Source organism: Plecotus auritus (assembly GCF_963455305.1).
Source record: "Plecotus auritus genome assembly, chromosome: 6".
Classification (NCBI taxonomy): domain Eukaryota; kingdom Metazoa; phylum Chordata; class Mammalia; order Chiroptera; family Vespertilionidae; genus Plecotus; species Plecotus auritus.
Window position 1 is genome coordinate 127,652,903 of NC_137773.1, and position 20,477 is coordinate 127,673,379.

The 20,477-nt window shown below is 38.8% G+C and overlaps 1 protein-coding gene across 1 annotated transcript in view; it reads right to left on the reverse strand.

Annotated features, from left to right (window-relative positions):
* Positions 1-611: 611 nt before the first annotated feature.
* PTPRG (protein tyrosine phosphatase receptor type G) overlaps positions 612-20,477 on the reverse strand; it is a 696,636-nt gene continuing 676,770 nt past the window's right edge. Inside the window, exons 23-29 of the mRNA XM_080675721.1 lie at positions 19,738-19,831; positions 18,844-18,920; positions 18,214-18,342; positions 14,402-14,548; positions 13,661-13,803; positions 4,430-4,565; positions 612-3,891 (exon numbers count right to left, since the gene is read on the reverse strand). Coding sequence (XP_080531847.1) covers positions 3,745-3,891; positions 4,430-4,565; positions 13,661-13,803; positions 14,402-14,548; positions 18,214-18,342; positions 18,844-18,920; positions 19,738-19,831 — 873 coding nt within the window. The 3' untranslated portion in view covers positions 612-3,744. The remainder of the gene's footprint in view (positions 3,892-4,429; positions 4,566-13,660; positions 13,804-14,401; positions 14,549-18,213; positions 18,343-18,843; positions 18,921-19,737; positions 19,832-20,477) is intronic.

The following is a 20,477-nucleotide window of genomic DNA, read 5'->3' on the forward strand; positions in this document are numbered from 1 at the left end:
GAAAGAAACACGAATCAACATGAAGGCTAAGTGATTTTTTTTTGTTTGTTTTTAGTTTTTAGAAACAATGGCTGCTTGCTAGTTTCAAATGTCTTAACAAAAGAGTCACTACCCCAAATGTTGGAGAGTTGCGACATTTTATAAAATCGGCTGTCTCCTTTTCTGGAGATGTTTATTTCTTAAAACTCAAGATATTTTTCTTGAAATTAATTATCCTCTGTAGAAAATTCTTCCCTTTGCAAATATTTAACAAAAATACTAAAAACAGTTTAACAGCTAAGACAAAGTAGAGGCCAAATATCATTATTACAATTCCTTCCTATTTGTAGCATGCCTTCTTTCTAGAGATAAGTAAAGCCAATATTGGATGTTAAGTGGCAAGATGTTCAGGGAAAGTGCAAAGGGGTAAGTGAAATTACAGCTGTTAAAAAAAAAAGGCATTTCCCTTCATATAAAAATTCACTGACACCATTGGAACATAAACTTTGGAACATAAGGAGTTGAAATGCATTTTCCAGTATAACTGCTAAATTCTTAAGACAAACTACATTTTTATTATTATTTCTTAAATTATGATGAGTTTGGGTTTCTTTTATTTATTTTTTTGCTTTGAATTAGTACTATGTATCTTTGGTAAATTGGTACTATATTTTAATTTTTAAATACAGTAAGCATTCAAGAAAAAATTCATAACAAGGCAATTGTGCTGTGTCATTAAGAAATAATTAAGGTTAGTTGATTTAAATATGTCACTCTGGGCTAAAAACTCCCAACAGCCAGACCTTGAATACCATTACCTTCTCTGACCTTGCTGGACTCTCCAACTTGAAATAGACTAAAAGCTCCAATGAATAAAAATTCAGATAACCAATTCAATTGATCTTATTCTTCCTGAAATTCAGACGTTAACTTTTTGTATATAAAAAAGATATTGTGGCTTTTGGATGCAAGAGAGTTCTCCTGATGGAAATAAGGTGTCTTTCCTCTGATGTCCAGCACAGGCACTTGGCCTGGTCATTGCAATTCAATTTTGTATGATGTGCACATTCTGTTTACCTAGAGCTAAAGTCATATACCCAATATGCTTATTTTACAAAATAGCACACATTAATTTGCAAAAGCTATTTCCTTTCCCCGAGTGCAGTGGTGATAACCTTGTTAAGCAATGTGCTTATGTTTCAAAGAAAATGCCATCTTTGAAGCTCTGCCCCGGAAAAGCTGCAAGCATGCTTCTACCAAAAACAAATGAAGAATAGGCAGGTACACTCTGTGGTGCAAGTGAGGAACTGCTGCATATCACTGTCCTCAGTGAAGTATGCTTGGATCGCTTTGGCAAGATGGGCAAATAGCAATTGCTCCTAGTTCAGCGGGTCAGGATTTGTAGACTTTGGTTCAAGCCCGCTGTAAATCAACAACTGGCTCACAGAGAACTTCTAAACCATCCTTGTAATGTCTCTATTCTATTTACTAGCTATCTCTTTTATCATGATTCTGATGGCCATATAAGAGAGGGTCACAGAATTGTGTTGGAGGGTGTGCAGTTCCATGAATTGAGACCTCTGTAAATAGCACAGAAGGGAATACTTGCTGTGTGTCTCCTAACCAATGTTGACTTTTATATTAAGAAAAAATTACTGAGGGATCATGAACCCCAACTTGAACATTACTTCTGAAAGTCAAGTCCACTGTGCCAACTACTGTAGTTAACTCATGTCAATACTCTATACAGCCAAAGTGACCTACTTAATTGACTACAATGATCTAGCTCATGATATGAAATCTTTCCCTTCCCAATTCCCTGTGGCCTTCCGGCAGTTGTAGTGCTTCAGTGTTCAAGCTTTATTCTTGAGTGTTAGGTAGAGCTTCCTTGTGTCACCTCTGATGGGAGCAGGGGGACTGTAAAGGTGTCTTAATCATCTAGCACAAAGTTAGCAAACTTGGCTCATTTTCACATCTTTTCTCAAGGACTATTCTATGTTGCTGAATCTATGTGATAGATGAGATTAACCTAGCCCTGAAAATTACATAGTTCATGAGAACTCCATTGACTGGGCCTATGCATTAGAACTCCTGGGCTTGGCCTGTGACCTCTCTCTGCTTAGGGGCTTTGGCCCTTCAGCACTGTTCTGACAAACTTCATGGAAAGCCAGTGCAAGAGAAATAGGACCTCAGTGCTGATGATCATTAATGGGGACTTTTTGTTGAAGTTTATTGACATAAAAAATAATCAAAACCCACTTTTTTTCTTAACAGGTCCAGTTCTGGCCATGATTTCACTCCTGACAGAAGTTGTCCCTCGAAAGCAAACAAGCACTAGGAGAAACAGATCTCAGTAGCTAGGTTATTTTTTTCTAACGGAACTGAAAATTCCTCATAATGTTCCCAATTTTCCCATTATGTACAGTGGGGTGAATGTGGCTCCAGAGGCTAGGCCCTGGGTTCTGTTTGATGATCATCAGCCTCTTTTACTGACGTTATGTCTGTTCTTGAGGCTAAACTACACAAAAACATACAAAACCGTATCTCTCTTTTAAAAGCTATTTGAAAATGTAGGTATCACGTTTTATCCAAGATTCTATTTTCCTCTCTCCAAATCTGATTTGTCCACATGTGGGAGTCTAGATGGTCCTAAGACTTTTGCTAATTCAGTATTTTCATTCTAATCCTAAGTAGAAGAATGTATGTAATTATGAGATTTATCATTAAACGTTTGGCAAAAAAAAAAGGAAAGAAAAGAATGTTAACTAGATAGGTAGTTTTTATTAGATTGCTATATGAGTAATAGGAATTTTAAGGACTAGTTTCAAAATTACACACCTGCAAAAATGTTCATATTCCACCTGCCGTGAGGTATGGTATTATAAACCAAGAAACATTAATGGAGAGTCACTAAAGGGTTTCTTAATGAAGTTGTGTAAAATATTGCCATCTCTCTACTGTAAAAGATAGCCCTGCTTTTAGGGTGGAGCTATTTCAGAGTCAAATGGAAATAACACACACTGTCCACATAGCTATTGTGAAAACTGTAATACAGAGATATCCTTTATTTTGACACAGTTGGGCATTTTTAAGCTATGAATATACGTTTGTAACTAATAGGTGATGTTCACATGAAGCAACTTTGAAACCTTCTAATTTCTTAATGGATGTCTTCCCCATCATCCATGGAACTGTTTCAAGGCCATGAGGTTGACCAACCTTCTTAGTAGCTCCCAACAACCTACTATTCTTTAAAAGAAAACAATGCTCATCCACTAAAATATAGAAGGCATACAGTATTGAACAATGTCTAAAAAAAAATAGCAGAGGAGGGCTGAGGAAAAATACAGCATTGCCTGCTAGTAGAATGTAACTGCTTTAGCAATAATAATAGAACCAAGATTCACTGTCATAACAAAGACCTTCACTGTACTGAACTAAAAAAGTAGCATGTATGTTGTTACGGAATGTCACACCAGGGTTTGCTTTAGTATTAGATTATAGGCAGTAACACTGATCATATAGTGCAAACTAGGTCAAATTGCGTTTCACGGGGGTAGGTGGGGGGGTGGGGAATGAACAGAGGTGCAAATGCTCAGTAGGATACCATTAAGACATAAAATGGCAAAAAATAAATATCAAAACTTTTATCAGTGTAAAAAAGTAACTGGGTTATTGTATAACCTAGAGTCTGGCAAAAAAGGCCTCAAAAAAGTTCTCAGTCTTCAGAAGTTTTACAAATTAGGTGCCCTGGCAGGGTCGCAGTCACACCAGAGATTCCATGCTCTCGGCAGGGTCCGATTCATCTGCAATGAGAACAGCACCATTTTTGTCCACTGCCATGGGACCGTTTCCATTTTCTTTAGTGCTGACCAGGCTGAGCATTGCTTTATAGACAAACTGGTATTGTTCCTGAAAAACAAGAGGAAGACGGCGTGAGCCAGAGGGCAGCTTAGGCATTTCATCTACGGCAGGAATACTAATTAGAAATGTAAAAACATACTAGAGAAACAGGAATGGACATTTATGCTGTCTAAAAAATCACATGAATTCTTTATAACCAAGACATGTGCTTTCTTCACATCCTTTAGATTTCTGCTGAGAGCTAATTAAGATAACAGGATATCCGCCTATTGTAACTAGAGAACCCTATACCCTAGAAAGCAGAGTTTCTCCACCCCAGCACCACTGACAGTTTGGGCCAGATGATTCTTTGTCTTGGAGGTCTGCTTATTCACTGCAGGATGCTCAGCAGCATCCCTGGACTGACTGGACGCCAGAGCACTTCTCTCCAACTCTAGTCGTGACAACCAAAAAAGTCTCTTGACATTGCCAAATGTCCCCTGGGGATGGGGAGGGAGCCCAAATCACCCCCAGTTGAGAACCACTGCTCCACAGCCTGAGTTTTGACTGATGTGGTATAGTCTTCATAAATAAGCAGAGTACTTACAATGTCTGTGAAAACTCCAGGCCTCATAAGATTGATCATTTTTGCAACCTGGAAAACATCCACGGCGTTTTCATTCTCTAGCTGCTGGGACAAGGTGGTGAGGGCACACAGCATTCCTGCTGAAACCGCTCCATACCTCGGGAAGAAAGAAAATGCTAGTTCAGATCTACTAAGGGGCTGGAATGACCCTCACATATTTTCATAGAAGCTAAGTAGACTGTATTGACACTTACTCTAGAACACAAAAATGAATGAAATACTGGACAGGGGAAGAGATTTAGAGGCTAAACCTTAAAGATGACATTTGTTTATGAGTGTGAAACCTTCCAAACTGATTTTATCAGATACTTAGCTTGATGTTTAAGATGAAAGGAGAAGTTCAAAATTAGACTTTGGAGAAAGAAGATCTGATGTCGGGATGGGTTAGATAATATGGTAGGAACAATAATATCAGAACTTTAACTGTAAGCCATTGAACAAGTAGAAAGGTGAAAGGCTCTACAAGTGTTTTTTTGAACAATCCCAAACAGCTAAATTGAACTTACAAAATATGAATAAAAATGGAAATACAATGCTCAAATGCAATCAGAGAATTCTCAAAACAAGTTCCATATTAAGTAATTATTTTGGGCACTAAACTTCCTAAATGAGGGCATCTTCTATAAAATTCGTTGAAAAATATGGTTCTCTTTGCTTAAAAAAGTCTTGGAAGAAGACGACTTTTCACCAGGCTGGCAGCTTCATTTTTCTATGAACTGTGACACACAGTTTCCACACTAATGATGAGCAAACAGAGGATTAAATACAGTTGTTCAAGGTGGTGTTTCTGGTACAAATGAGACTAGAACATAGACGCCATGTGTTCGCTGTTCTGTTAAAAACGATTAAATATGCAGTTCCTGCATTCTTACATGAAATTAAAACATGACAGACTTTTACATCTTTAATACAAATAAGACCAATGTCCTCTTAACCATCACTCCAACTGTAGAGGTAAAGTATCCACAGATAAAAACGGTTGCAATTTTGGATGCAGCCTTCCAGATGTCAGTATGTCAGTGCACTTCAACCAGCTCATTCTTTCCTCTGCTATAGGCGTACCAGACTCACTCATCGCCCAAGGACGAACATTTAGGGTTACGTGTGTATCTTGTGTGCATCGGAAGAGGAGCCATGTGGAGAAGAGCTGGGTCACAGGTATGCCTGTTTCCGTTTTCAAGATATTGCCAATTTCTCTCCCAAGTGGTTATTACATGTTTACACTTATCCCGGCATGAGAATATTTGTTTTTCCTCATCATTTAATTAATTTTTTGGTTAATCCTCACCTGATTAGTGAGCATGGAAGGGGGAGGTGGGGAGAAAGAGAAAAACATCGATGTGAGAGAGACACATCGATTGGTTGCTTCCCATACCCACCCCACCAGGGCACTTGCATCCCAGGCACATGCCCTTGACCAGGAATCGGACCCTTTGATGCGTGGGCCTATGCTGTAACCACCGAGCAACACTAGCTAGGGCTTTCCTCATCAATTTAAAGTTTAATTCTTTTGCCAATCCGGTGGGTGAAAAACTGTATCTTACTATTGTTTTCATTTGTATTTCTTGATTATCAGGGAAGTTGAATATCTTTTTGCTTATTGACCATCTATATTTCCTCTTTGGAAACTGACTATTAATATACTTTGGACATTTCTCTAATAGGTTTGTCTCTTTTAAATAGATTCACAGAAGTTATTATACATTACCTATGGCACATGTTGCAAGTATTTTTTTCCAATTTCTTGTTTCTGTTCACATTGTTTATGGTTGTTTATGTTGTACTGAAGTTTAGATGTAATCAAGTTGATCATATTCTCACTTTTGGCTTTTTTGGAATCTTGTTTGAGAATGCTTTGTCTAGTCCAGTATTTTACATTGTTTTCACATTTAATGAATTCATCTGAATTTTATTCTGGTTTTGGTGTAAGGTAAGGTGTGAATTGTTATTTTTCCCATGGGTAACTAATTGCTACAGCATATTTTTTAATGCTCTCAATTAGAGTTTATAGTTTTCGTCATAGACCTGGCTAGTTTCATTCTGGGTTAACTGTTAGGTGTTTTAGATTTAGAGTTTGTTACTGAGAATGGACTCATGGCATTTTCTGTTTGGTTTCAGTTGATTTTCACATGGTGAACTTGTATCCGGCCACACGGCAGAACTCTTTAAGGTCTAATAATCGGTGAACCATTTCTCTAGGTTGGCTACATCTTTATCTGCTGGTAATGCCAGTTTTGCCTCTTTTCAACCCTTATGTATTTTGCTTTACTGTGTTGGTCAGGACCTCCATAGTTTTGTACTCTAGCACTACAGGGATTCATCATGCTGTATTCTTTAATGGTAAAGCTTCTAAGTTTTTAATATTAAATAGAAATGGTATAGGTTTCTGATAACATTGATCAAGTTAAAGAGGATGCTTTATACTTTTAGTTTGCTGAGTTTTTCTTTGGGGAGTGGGGATTATGAATAGGTGCTATTTTGCTTTGCAACATTTTTGATTTTTTAAGCAATACCTTTAATAATAATGTTCTGAATTCACTGAGTTTTTTTGGTAATATTTAACCAGCTCTTCATTCCCAGAATCAATCTAATTTCTTCATGATGTATAATTCTTTGAATATAACACACTGGTTTATTTGACAGTATTTAGACATTTTTATTCATATTCTAATGTCTGTTCTATGTGTGTTGTTTAAATGCAGCCTGTCAGAACTTAGTGGCCTTAACAGTTTTGAGAACTCATCCTTTATTCAGTTCTTAGTCATCACTAATGTGTGGTGTGCTCTTACTATGTTGCTAGGCTCTTTTTTAGATATTTTACATGCATCAACTTAACCTTCACAATAACCTATTTTTAGGTACTATTATCCACATTTTGATGTTGAAGAAACAAGGCACATTCAGGTGAATTAACTGGCCAAAGCCTCATAGCTGGTGACTAGAGCCTAGCTTTGAGCTGATACATGTAAATGGCTAGGAACAGAGACTAGCACATCTTCCGTATGTTCAAAAAGTATTATTTATTATGCTTATGATTGAAGGGAGAGGGGCAGGAAGAGATTAACCAAAGAACTTATATGCACATACATAACCCATGGATGCCGACAACAGTGCAGTGAAAGCCTGGTGGTAGGAAGCAGGGGGAGGAGGTCAACGGGGAAAACAGGGTAGTGCATTGGTCATACTTTCAAGTTATAAAGGAGTTTACAGTATGGAATTATAAATAGTTTTAAATATTTATGTCCTTTAAAATACTTCTATTATTTTAGCCTTTTATTATAGAAAATACCAAACCTACATAAAAGTACAGTACTACTGTAGCCACTGATAAATCATAACAGTCACCAGCTCAAGGGAAATCTTATCTCTACTTCCTCCCCCATGTACGTTGAAAAAAATCCCAAGTATTTTTTTGTTATAAAACTCTAAAAGTAAACATTATCATCACACCCAAGGATATTAACAATTCTCAAATGTTTTCATGTAATTACAGATATATGGCATATTTTTCTCACCATTTTTCTAAGTTCTATCTTTTCATTACTGTTGAGTTTTACCTTTTAATTCCTTGAACTTTTTAAATCTATTTTTTTCCTGTTTTCTTGAGGTGAAACATTAGCCTTATTTTTAATCTTTTCTGCAATAAATACAGCTTACGCTAGAATTTTTTTTTCTCAGTGTAGTTTGGCTACATTTAAGTATTTTGTAATTTCTATTTTCAATAACCCATCAATTATCTACAATTCTAGATATAAGGACTTCAGTGTCTTAGTATAAGGATTTGGGGCCTCATTTCATTATTGGTTTTTAATATTAATGCATTATAATCAATGAATGTGCCCTTGTGTGACATTCTTTTTAATGTGCTCAAATTCCATTTATGGTCAATTTATCTAAATAAAATATTTGCATGTGAAGAGACTATACGGTCTCTCAATACAGTCTCTTAGGTAAACTCTTTTATATATCACTATTAGATTAGTCTTGTTAACTGTGGTATTCAGATTTCTTATTGTTCCAATGTATCCTGATCATTCTGTGTAAGAATTTATCTCTTTATTCAGTTCTCAGAAAACCTCAGCCATTTAGACATATGTTGAAACTTCTGTATCCAGCTTACGAGTTTGATTGCAGCTTTGCCCATTTTACTACCAGCACGTCTTTCCATTTCCTAGGCTCTAATTTGTTCCTGACACACAACACAGGTTTTTAATTCATTTCACAGAGTCTTCCTTCAGATCTCTGAGCATATTTTAAAATCCTGCTATGATTGCTCTTTCCTCAGATGCTAAGTTGTACTGAGTTTACTACTTTCTCATTTTAGCATGGTACTGATGTTTTCCAGGGCGAGAATTGAACCTTTGCTAGTCTGTTCTAGAGAAACTTGGGGACCCTTTTCCTCTTCTTTCTTAAAGTTATCCAAACCATGTGAGGTTGCTCTGGCCTTTCCTATATTTAGCCACTCTTAAGTCAGTATCTAAATTAAAATGAAGTATCTACACAAGATGACATTAAACATGACTAAAAACTAAGTCAAATCAATTGCACAGATATTTTTAAGTACCTTCTATAAACCAAGCATGGGTCTGAAAGAATAAAGACTGAAAGGCCTTTTTTTTTTTTTTTTTTTTTTGCAGTTTGGGAGTTGAGTAGGATTAAAGGATGTTTGTCAAGTTTCATGGATCTGCATTTAAAATTATAGGGCCATGGTAAAAAATGAGGCAGGTCATTTATAAGCTAGATCTGTTAGAATAGTATACAAAGTCCTGCCTCTGGCAGCTTGTCTGCACTCCCTCAAAGCAGTGCTTGTTTAATTAGTGCTGTTAAACATTTTCATCTTTCCCTTCCTATGCCACAAAGTCATCAAAAGAAATGCAACCAACCAATTAAGTTACCAACCAATGCAATGTTTGTAGGTGCTCTGCTGATACACATTTTATTTTTTTTCCATTGGGTTTTTTTTTAAAATTTCTTTATTGGTTAAGGTATCACATATTTGTCCTCATCTCCCCATTCCCATCCCCACGCATGCCCCCACCCCCTTGTTGTCTGTGACCACTGGTTAGGCTTATATGCATTTATAACACACCAGAGTTCCTTGCATAGTCAGTGTATATCATAACATCTATATGCCCATTTAATTACTTTCTACTATTTCATATCACTACTCACAATTGTTACAGCTTTGCTCTTAAGAGGTTGTTTTTAACATGATAGCCAAGAATGCAACCTTGGGGGGAAATAGCAATGCAAACACTTTCCGCAGTACTATAAGAAATTAAAACTTTGTAAGTGAATGAGAAAGTAGGAAAACACTCAGTCTGACAGATGTGAGTGCAGGATGCTTACTGTGAAAGTAGCTGGATTCGAATGTGGCAGGGCTGGCTTCTAGCCTTGCCACCTGGGCAGCTGCGAGGAGAAGCGGGGGTGTGGTTTGCTGGATCCCCTACTCAGAAGGGCCCTGCACTTAAGTTTAGTGCTCTGTTGTAGCCATGTAGAAATTCTTAATTTTTGGACAATTGTTCCTGCATTTTCATTTTACACTGGTCCCCACTGATTGTAGCTCTGACACTATCTGTGTACACAGGCTGTTACTGAGCATCACTATACTTGTTTTCTCATATGTGAAGCAGGGATCCTAAAGCTCCCCTCCCAGAGGGTAAATTTGAGGATTAAATGAATTGGTGATGGAGTGTCTTTGCAGCAGCTGGTATAGAAGGCACTCCATACATTTCTGCATCTCCTATAGACTGTCTCAGGACCAAATTAAAATAAGTTATTGAAAACCCCCAAAGAGCTTTTGCTTATTTTGGCTATATCTGTCAATATCAGAAATCAGAACTGAGGAAAACCATGCAAGCACAACATTCCATTAAGCATCAGAGCGAGGATGCCCTCCCAGGTCACACAGCTCGGGAACGCTGTACTGGATGCTCGCGACAGAAGGGCCTTGAAGACTGTCCCTTTCCCCTCCAATCCCTCAATCAAATGTCCTTAGAACACACTTCGAGAACTATTCAGTGAAATTAGGCTACTGTGATATCCAACAGGGTGACAGATACGCCCCCAGAGTGAATGTGCTGTGAGTGAGGGCCTCATCTTCTGTCTCACAAGACTGTAAGAACCATGCCTATCTTCCAACTTCTGTAGAAACAGACTTCCTTGTAAAAACTTGACAGTAATGATATGGCTCAGCTCTGAAGAGAACTGACTTAAACAGATGAATACAGGATGCTTAAGTTTAGTGCTCTGTTGTAGCTATATAGAAATTCTTAACTAATCAGCCTGCCCTCAAAGAGCATCATTTTACTTTTTGGTGAGGAATTCTGTCATTTATCTAGAAATGTCATCTACCTGGCTCAGAGCTGAGGACCCTGAAAGCAGGTGTTAAAAAGATCGCTGTGAAGACCGGAGATATCGTGGAGTCTGTGCACTGAGAGCTGAACTCTGACTTACAGTAGAAGCGCTCAGGTCTGCTCTCCAAGTCTGCTCACTTCTAATTTTGAGCTTAAAACACTTTGTAAATTGGTTTTACTGCTCACAGAATTGACAAACGCAACAAAAAACAAGGTGCAAGGCTCTCTGGGGAAAATTCATATCGGGGTACATAACCTTGAATTTTTGTAGGTCATCACAGTCTGAAGCATAGTACCCACTAATGCCAATACTTGCCCAGCACCCACTATGTGCCAGGCACTGGGCTTCACTCGTGGAGACTGAGCTGAGAAAGTTACCACTGCTGGTCTCAACAGTCATGTGGACAAATAGTTACAATCATATATAATAAAAGCCTAATATGCTGTCTGGTCAGCTGTTCAGCCAATCAAAGCATGGTATGCTAATGATATGCTAAGGCCACTCAAACTCTCACTATGACATGGACTGACCACCAGCAGGCAGACAGTTGACTGGTCGCTATGGGCAGGCACTCCGACTGGTAGGTTAGCTTGCTGCTGGGGTCTAGCCGATTACAACTGAGCGAGATAAGCCGGGCATGCCCTGGAGCCCTCCCGGGCCCCGATAGTGCACCGGTGGGGTCCCTTGGCCTGGCCTGCATCCTCTTGCAATCCGGGACCCCTCGGGGATGTCAGCCAATTTCAGCCTGATCCTGCAAGCCAGGCCGAGGGACCCCACTGGTGCACGAATTCATGCACCAGGCCTCTAGTATATGATAAATAGGAATGGCTCTGGTAAGGATGTGATGTTTATAAATGATTTTGAAACCTCTGAAATGAGTTACAGACATTTTGAACAGTGTGTTGAATGAAGGGGCACTCAGAGGAAAGAGACTTTGCAGGGAAAGTGGCCTGTAGGAGGATGGGCTGGCAGCTGGAAAAGGAAGCAGGCCAAACTGTGAAGAATTTGGAAAGTGTGCTGGAAGGGTGGGGAGCAGAAACAAGAGGTGGTAGATGGGGCCAGCTGGAAGAGGACAAGTTTGGTTTTAGATAAGCTACATATAAGGGGTTTGTAGGCCATCATGAAGGAATATTTATAGGTACTGAAAGGTCACTGGCATTCAGAGTATTGCACTAGAGCTAGCAGCTGTTTAAAAGTTTAAAGTTGTTCCTGAGTAATGTGGAAAAGGAATTTCTATGGAATCGCTTATCACCTAATGACGGTGGATGGAGAAATGAATGAACACACTGCTTTAGGTGGTTTTCATCCCGCTCACTTATATATGATATTTGTAGACCCACTGGTTTAGGGTTAACTTTTTCTTATTTAGGCCTAAGAACAGCTACCTTTGATAATTTCAGAGGTGGAATAAAATAAAAATCATTGAATAATACACCCAAAAGCTGAATATGAATAAGTGAATAAAACAGTGCTGCTAATACTGTTTAACTAGGTGGTGGTGTTTTTTTCTTTTCTCCTTCCCTTACCATAAAACTATAAGATTAAGTGTTTTACTGATTTTAGGACAAAATTCCTTGGAGTATTACCATACCATCCAAGTGAGTCTTAGAACTTGGGCAGCAACATTAGGATTTGACCTGAATTAATAGAAGATGGTAACACCAAGAAGTAATTTAAAAAGGATTCACTTTAGTGGGCGGGGGGCGGGGGGGGACCCTCTAGAATCAGCCCTAAATTTATGTATAACTGCCTACCCTAAAGTTTCATACCCAGTAATTTTGAGGCTGTCTGTGTGCTATTTTTATACACTGTTGGTGGTTTTCACATTAACTGAAGTTTGGACTATAATGCTCTACTAATCTTAATTCTTAATCTAAGGCCAACATTCTGCAATAGTCACTATTTCCTAAGGAAGCAGCCAGTAAAATGGCTTCCTTCAAATAGAAAAGAACTCTGGATTTGAGGTAAAGGTGCTGACCTAGGCCAAAAATCTTTGTGCACTTTCAATTATATCATAAGTTCAAGGGGGTGGTGTGGGGGAAGACAACATAAGCTTTACTTTCAAATGGACTAATACCTATGCTATTGAAGTAGTTGGTAATTTAATGAGCATGACGGATGCACTGGCCAAGAAAGCTAGATCCCTGGGAACTAAACTAGAGATGAGGATGTGTAACTAGTGCCATGTTGGCTAAAGGTTGGTGAGGTTCGATACAGCTGACTCGCAGGTTTGTCCAGATACCCATACACCATGAGGCCTGTCTGTGGCCCTTTTCCTCTTAGGAAAGTGGATGGAGCTGGGTTTGAACACTGTTTGTACCTTAAAATCTCTGAGCCAGGAGCAACTTTACCTTTAAAACCCCAAAGACAGAACTCTAAACTTCAAAGCACACTGTAAACTCTAGTAGTTCAACTTTACTGCTAATCAACTAATCCATATTTTAAAAGGTTTCTTCCCTAATAGGTGTTTTTGAAAATTCAATGTAGGAGTGTTAAAATAAAGGTAACTATCCAGTCAACATAGATAATTAGTAATTTAACTGATTATTTGTGTTACTGAAACATAAAACCTCGGCAAGCATGCAAATCTATTTTTCTGGGCTCAGATACAGGACTTTCCCCTTTCTAGAGCACACATTCTAGAACCTGAAGCCTTGAAGGGTTCGACACGTTAAAATGCAGACCGGACCACAACACCCTGCACAGGTACAAGTTAGAAATGATACAGAATTGTCCCTGAGAGGGAACAAGTTTCTAAAATGTCTTCCCTTTCCGCTACTGGAGCAATGCAACAGGCAACTATGTGAACTTGAAACTTAAGAAGCAGATACATACTCATCGTGGACAATGGTGGGGCCATCCCTTGTCAAGGCCTCTTCCTTGATGACGTTGACAAGTTCAAAGGTACTGCTGATGGGGGCGTCTGGGTTAGGCCACTTGGGACACTGAAAGTGCCGGACTTCCAGGACATAATCATCCTACAATGAGACAACAGAGTTCATCTCACTCTACCATCCAGTGGCTGGAACCTGCTCCTGAGAAAGCACTTCTTGCAGACAGACAGCTAAAGAATCCAGAGCGAGCAGCTCATGACAGTGAAACAGAAGAATCCTATTTTGTTCAGGCAAAAATTTCATGTGACAATTTTTCTAATCTTTAAAATTAAAGAAGAGGAAGAGGTTAGGAGATCATTTCAGTTACTAATATAAGCCAGCTCCCCTCTTACCTGCCCCTTAAGAAGGCAGTTACTACACATCAAAATACTGTGTAACCAAAAGTCTTATCATTATCATCCCTGCAACACACCACAAGCTTTCCATTTCTGATGGCAAAAAAAACACTGAGCTCTAGAATATTGTTTGTTCCAATTATGTCAACAGACCCATTTGTATGTGCTCACTCAGAGAAGCTGGTTACGTTTCATCCACCCAGCTGGGAAAGCAAATGCTGGAAGGTGGAAAAAGGGGAAGTATACATATTTAACATGAAGTCATACTCACATGCCTGGAGGGTGGTCAGTTACTCAGGCCAATCTGCCTAGATATAGCTATTCCTCAGCACTGAGGGTTAGGTTACCTGTGTAGCTTCCAGAATAAAGTCGTGGATGATAATCTGTTCTTCATTAGAGAGGCACAGTCTGTCTTTGCTGATAAGGGTGACGGTAAAGGCCTCACAGTTCATGGATTCTTCTCGACTTGGCCAGTACACAAACTCATCTTCTGCCTATGGGAACCAAAATACATACATAGATAAAATCCTCTGCAGTGCTGTCAAACATTTGTTTATGAATTTTCTTGCAAAATGATTTCTTACATTTGCCGTACCTCTCAAGTCATCTTTTAAATTAGGTTCATAGAATTATATCCTTACCTAATCATGCTGAGTTCACTGGATATTTATTGCATTCTATTGTAAAACATACGTGATCATAACCATTTCTACCAGTTCTCACCTATGTCACTGTAACAACCAAAATGCATCTACGGAGGATGCACTGGCCGCGGCTGAGAAGTGCTCTGTAATATAATTGTCGTGGAAAAGGAGACAAGATTTAGGTCAATTAATTCTAAGCTATTATTCATAATTGCTTAAGCAACTAAGACAGGCTAATTGTCATTTCCTATGGATTATGTTAATAATAGTTCACAGTTGGTTAACATTTTGCAAAGGACTTTCATAACATTATCTATCTTATTTAATGATTACAGTATACTAGACTAGTGAGGTAAGGGATTTTTCTCATCGGCATTTACAGGACATCGGGACTCAAGAGAGGTCCATGAGTTGTCTAAAATCTCTGATAAAATGTTAAAATGTTAAGGGAAAGAGGCTGTACATAAATAAGCATTTGGCTGTAGTTACAAGATGTTCTTTTAAAAGGAAAGTTAGTACGTGATGTTAGGTTTCAAAGGGGATAAAGTAGAAAGCCTTTTAGCCTTGAATCAGGCAAGCTTTAAAATGTTCATCTATTTTAAAATTAAAAGTAAACATTCAGGCTTCGTACTTGAATTCTATCCTTGAAAACTGTGGCGACCTTAAAAAAGTTAATTGTTGCAGAGGTTGGGAACTGAGAAATACAATGATTTTGACAATAAGCCCTCCTCCCTTCCCTAATCAGTTCCTAAGGCAAACTAAACTTTCTTTGGGCATTTTCCTGAAAATGCTAAGATACTGCTAGTGAAGTCAGAAATAATTCTGAATAGTGTTCAAAACAAAGAGGGTTTTGTTTAATATTACAATGTTGCATTAGAAATGAGCCAACAGTCCAATAAGACTTATCACCCTTTCAAGTTTCAATACAGCTATTGCCAAGTACATTTTTATTTTTAAAGCTCAGCATAAGGGGAAGCAGATTAGCGATTGGGTTCAGTCTATACAAAAGAAGTCTGTAACTGTCAGTGTTTCAATAAATTTCATCCAAAGGAGATGGAAGTAGGGCCCTTTTAACAGATATTAAAAACAAGGTCATTGATGATGGACAAGGCCACTAAATTTAACTAATATGCACAGACTAAGCATAGGATTTAGGGTGGATGTGATCCTGAATCAATCAATGTAGCCGAGCCTTACACTCCATGGCTGCAAAGTGGAAGAGTAACACTACCTATCTCAGAGAACTTGTATGAGGACAACATGAAGAGTAAATTATGGAGTGGTCTAAAGGCTTCCAGAGTGATGTAGTTATGGTGACATAAAGGCAGAGAGAAACATTTGAATACAGGTAGTAAACGGGAATAATGGGTCATCTTGAAAGACTGAGAAAAACAAATGCTACTCGTTAATTCAGTAGGCACCCTACTCTCATGCTTATTTTGTGACAAATATATTTACAGAGGTCAGCGATATCTAGGCACCTCTAACGGTGCTTTCTGCATCAGGAGCCAGTGACTTCCGGGCTAGTCAAGAATTGAGGTCTTGTAAAGTTAATACTAGTAACAAACAATAAAGTAAACAGAGGAGTCCAGAAACATTTTTAAATTTTTTGTTGTTAATCCTCACCCAAGGATATTCTCCCCACTAATTTTTAGAGAGAGTGGAAGGGGGGGAGAGAGAGAGAGACATCAATGTGAGAAAGATACATAGATTGGTTGCCTCCTGCACACACCTTGACCAGGGCTGGGGATTGAACCCAAGACCCTTTGGTATATCAGTTGATGCCCTAACCACTGAGAAGCACTGGCCAGAGACACTGTTTTTAGGAAAAACTACAATATATGAATCTGACTTTGGTACTGGAGCTGAGAGTACAGACCAGTGTGATGCTACTGCAGCCCCCCTATGCCTCAGCGACACTGAGATGACGTGGTCCAGGGCAGTTCCTATATCCCAGTGGTTGGCAAACTGCAGCTCGTGAGCCACATGCAGCTCTTTGGCCCCTTGAGTGTGGCTCTTGCACAAAATACCACGTGTGGGCGCGCACGTACAGTGTGATTGAAACTTCGTGGCCCATGCACAGAAGTCGGTTTTCAGCTCTCAAAAGAAATTTTAATCGTTGTACTGTTGATATTTGGCTCTGTTGACTAATGAGTTTGCCGACCACTGCTATATCCTGTCTGCAGACCATGTGTCCACTCATTTGGTCCAGCCTCCCCATACCAATGAGCTTGGGGGTACATGCTTTTGGTGCTGTCCTCTGTTAAGTGAAAATAAAATACTAATTCATCCAACAAATGAATGTCTTAACAGCCCTAAATGCCTCCAAATTCCTCATGCCAACAGAACAGACCCCTACTGCCAGCTAATTTGAAAATTTACACTCGGTTTTCAGCTTCAGCTTCTCAACTTGGTTGCCACTCTATGGTGCAGAAGCAGTCTTGGTATTCTGAAGCTGGAGCAGAATGCGACAGCGAAGAAGCTCCTACTGACTGGGCACACAGTCAAATGCATGTCACCCAGACTAGGGTTCAATCACACTGTTCTTTCCTGACTGAAAACCTCACCAATCTGACACTCATGAGGCAGATCCTCATCATGTTTTTGTTTTGACTTCATGTTCTCACATGTCCTTACAGTAACTTTTGAACCCAAGTAATTTTGAAACGTAGAGATCTAAGCACAGAAATTTAAGTTTATCTATGCATACTTGCTGACCCTTCTCTTACATAGTTTAGAGAGCTCAACAGGGAAGGACTAAAGAGAGGAGAAAGAGGTAGTTGCTTAGTGAAGTTCTTAAACACCTTTAAGTGGGAATGGGAGAGCCTTTCCTTACCTCCTTCCCTGTAATGGCTCTGCCTTACCGATGGCAGGGAAAAGCAGTGTTATTACTTTTTATACAATTTTTTGGGGGGTGGCTGGGAGATACTTCTATGATGTGGGTGGGACACACACTACAGCAAAAATGATTGAAAGTATGAGCTCAGGCGACTCAGGTTTAAATCTTGACTCTGATTGATCATTCATGTATGCCCTTGAGCAACTTACTTCCCTCAGTTTCCCCAGCTATGAAATGAGATAATAGTACCTATGTTATGCAATTGTAGAGGAGAATGAATGAGTTAATAACCCGTGCCACCTCAATAAGTTAAAAAAATACATGTAGAGTGATAAATACAGCTACATTCTCAAATGTTAGCTGCTATTATTTATAGAGGTCGTTGAAGGTTATGCATTAATGAAGTTAATAAAAAGAACTTTTTCAAAACCTGCTGCTGCACTGCTATGCACAGTGCAACTGAGGGGCGGTACCACCAGCATTAGAAATCAAGTAATGACCTGGCAGGGAGGGTAACTGAGTCTGCAAAAGGAATCTGAGCAGACTTAAAGATGAGAGGTCTGGGTTCCCTCCCTAGCATCTACAGACACTATACAGCCCTGTGGCAAGGTACCAAAGTAATTCATGCTTCTGGCTGCACCGGCTCGTTAACATATAGCAGATGTGCTTCACTTACCAAGCTCTGGTTGTCTGGCAGCATGACAATGATCTGTGCATTGTGATCCCAAATCATTCGCCAGAAATCTTTCGTGGTATGTGGCAGAGGATGCTGGGTTATAATAAATTCATTACTCCTGTAATAGCCCTTCAGTTAGGAAGACAAACAGTTATTGATTTATGAGTATTTTATTCTAACTTTGCAGAAGTAAAACATATTCATGAAATAAGGTAGCACTGCTTGAACTGTACTGAAATAATTGAAAAAAGGCATTCAGTGCATTTGGCTAATTTTTAGATGCACTTCTGCTAACACGTGTAGACAATTTTCTCTCCATGTACAATTCACTTCTAGTTGCCCCTGCTGTTTTTACTTAACAGTAATTTCAACATTTATTTAAAGACGAGATGGGTGGAATTAACAATAAAATTAATTCCTTAACAAGTGCTTTTCTTAGTTTAAGCATTTTTGTACTCCCAACAATTAGGGGTCTTTTGTTAGAGGTTCCAAGACACGGAAATCTCTATAATTTTGATATTACACATTGATAAGTTCTTTGAAAAATGAAATCAGTTACATAGGTGGTATCTGCTCTTTAGCACCTTTCAGTTTAATTGACTTTATTTATAATTAATGGTTGACTCTCACCATGATATAAGAAGCATTAATGTAATCTGTTCCTTTCATTCCAGGCAATGGTGCAAGGCCCACTCGAGCGCGCTCAGCTGTCACGAGAAAACAAAACGCCACATTTGTCTATTACACACATGGAAACAACAGCACGTCCTAAATTTACCTGGTAACATCCTCCTGGCTCCCCTTTCTTTTTATCCAAGCTAAAGTGTTACAGCTTAGCAGCATGTAAAATGAAACGGGCTCCACGTTCCCAGGACATAGGCAGTGTGGGAATAGTTTTACTGTAGGAGACATTTTCACAGCACACCACTGATACTCTGGCAGAGATGACAGGTTTCAGATCAAGTTTTTTCTGGTTTCATAGTCCTACAATTGCACCACTATATCTTACTTCGCTCTTTTGCCATCGGCTTATCCATATCGCTCTCCCCATGAAGGGCTTAAAACACAGTGGCTTTTCCCAGTGGAGATCATCACAGGTCTGTGCCTGTGTCCTGAGTTATTTATACAAAGGTCACCACCGAGCAACAGCGCTTTGATCTCAATAGGCAGAATACTTCAGTGGTACAGTCACCACTGTGCAGGTTCATCTTGGGAATCCAAGTTTTAAAGGAGTGTTAATGCCACAGTGATAACGGATAACGACTTTACTTTTTTATAGTTTCCATATGGTAGAAGTAACCCAGTTCTTGCATTTTGAGGTGAACTGAAACTAGGTTTCATGTCATGCAGCTGCAGTAACTTGCTGGCACTGAGAGCCACCCCTCCCCAATTTGACCCAATTGCCTCTGTTGTCCTGCGCATAACCTTCCCCGGGTAGTATCCGATTACATATTAGTGCTATGTAATATCCAATGGAAAAGATATAACACACCCAACCAAGTCAAACTGATTGTAAGATCTTACATGGCACTACCGAAGAGTTTCTGTTCTTTTCTTTGTTGCACTCTTTCTGAGCACTGAAGCATTCCACGTATTTTGCATTACACTGTGTGACCAGCTGAAAGAAAAACAACATTTCAGTCTTCATTCAAGGGCAGAGTTGTGGACATGCAAACTATCCTTGTTGTTGTGATAATCATTTCACAATACATATGTTCATCCAAATACCTTGAACTACAATGTTAAATTTTATCAATAAAGGTAAAAAAAATAAAACAAACAACAAAGTATAATTGATAGCATTTGCCTGATGATTTGGGAGAAATATACCAATAATCAGATTACTACCTAGCAGATAATTTAGAAACTAGGAGAGTATTTTTTGTTTCACTAGTGGTATTTCTCTGTATTATCTTGGTTGTCTGTATGCTTATTTCTTCTACCAGGGGTTTGGCTCCTTTGTGATAGGTACTAGGTAATAGATATTTACTGAATGAATGTGGATTTTTTTCCTGTTGATGTCATTGGTTTTGTGAAATTTTTCCTTGGAATTCTTCAGGTACAAGAGCTATGCTAAAAAGCGCTAATCAATTTCTCAAAGAATTGACTAAGTTCTCAGTAAATTTTTGTTGAACTGAACTGACATTTTTGTAAGATTGTTATAATTAGCCTAGTAGTTTGGTTATTCTTCCTGTTTATATAAATTGGTTGAACCACTTTGTCAATCATATATATATATACATATATATATATATATATATATA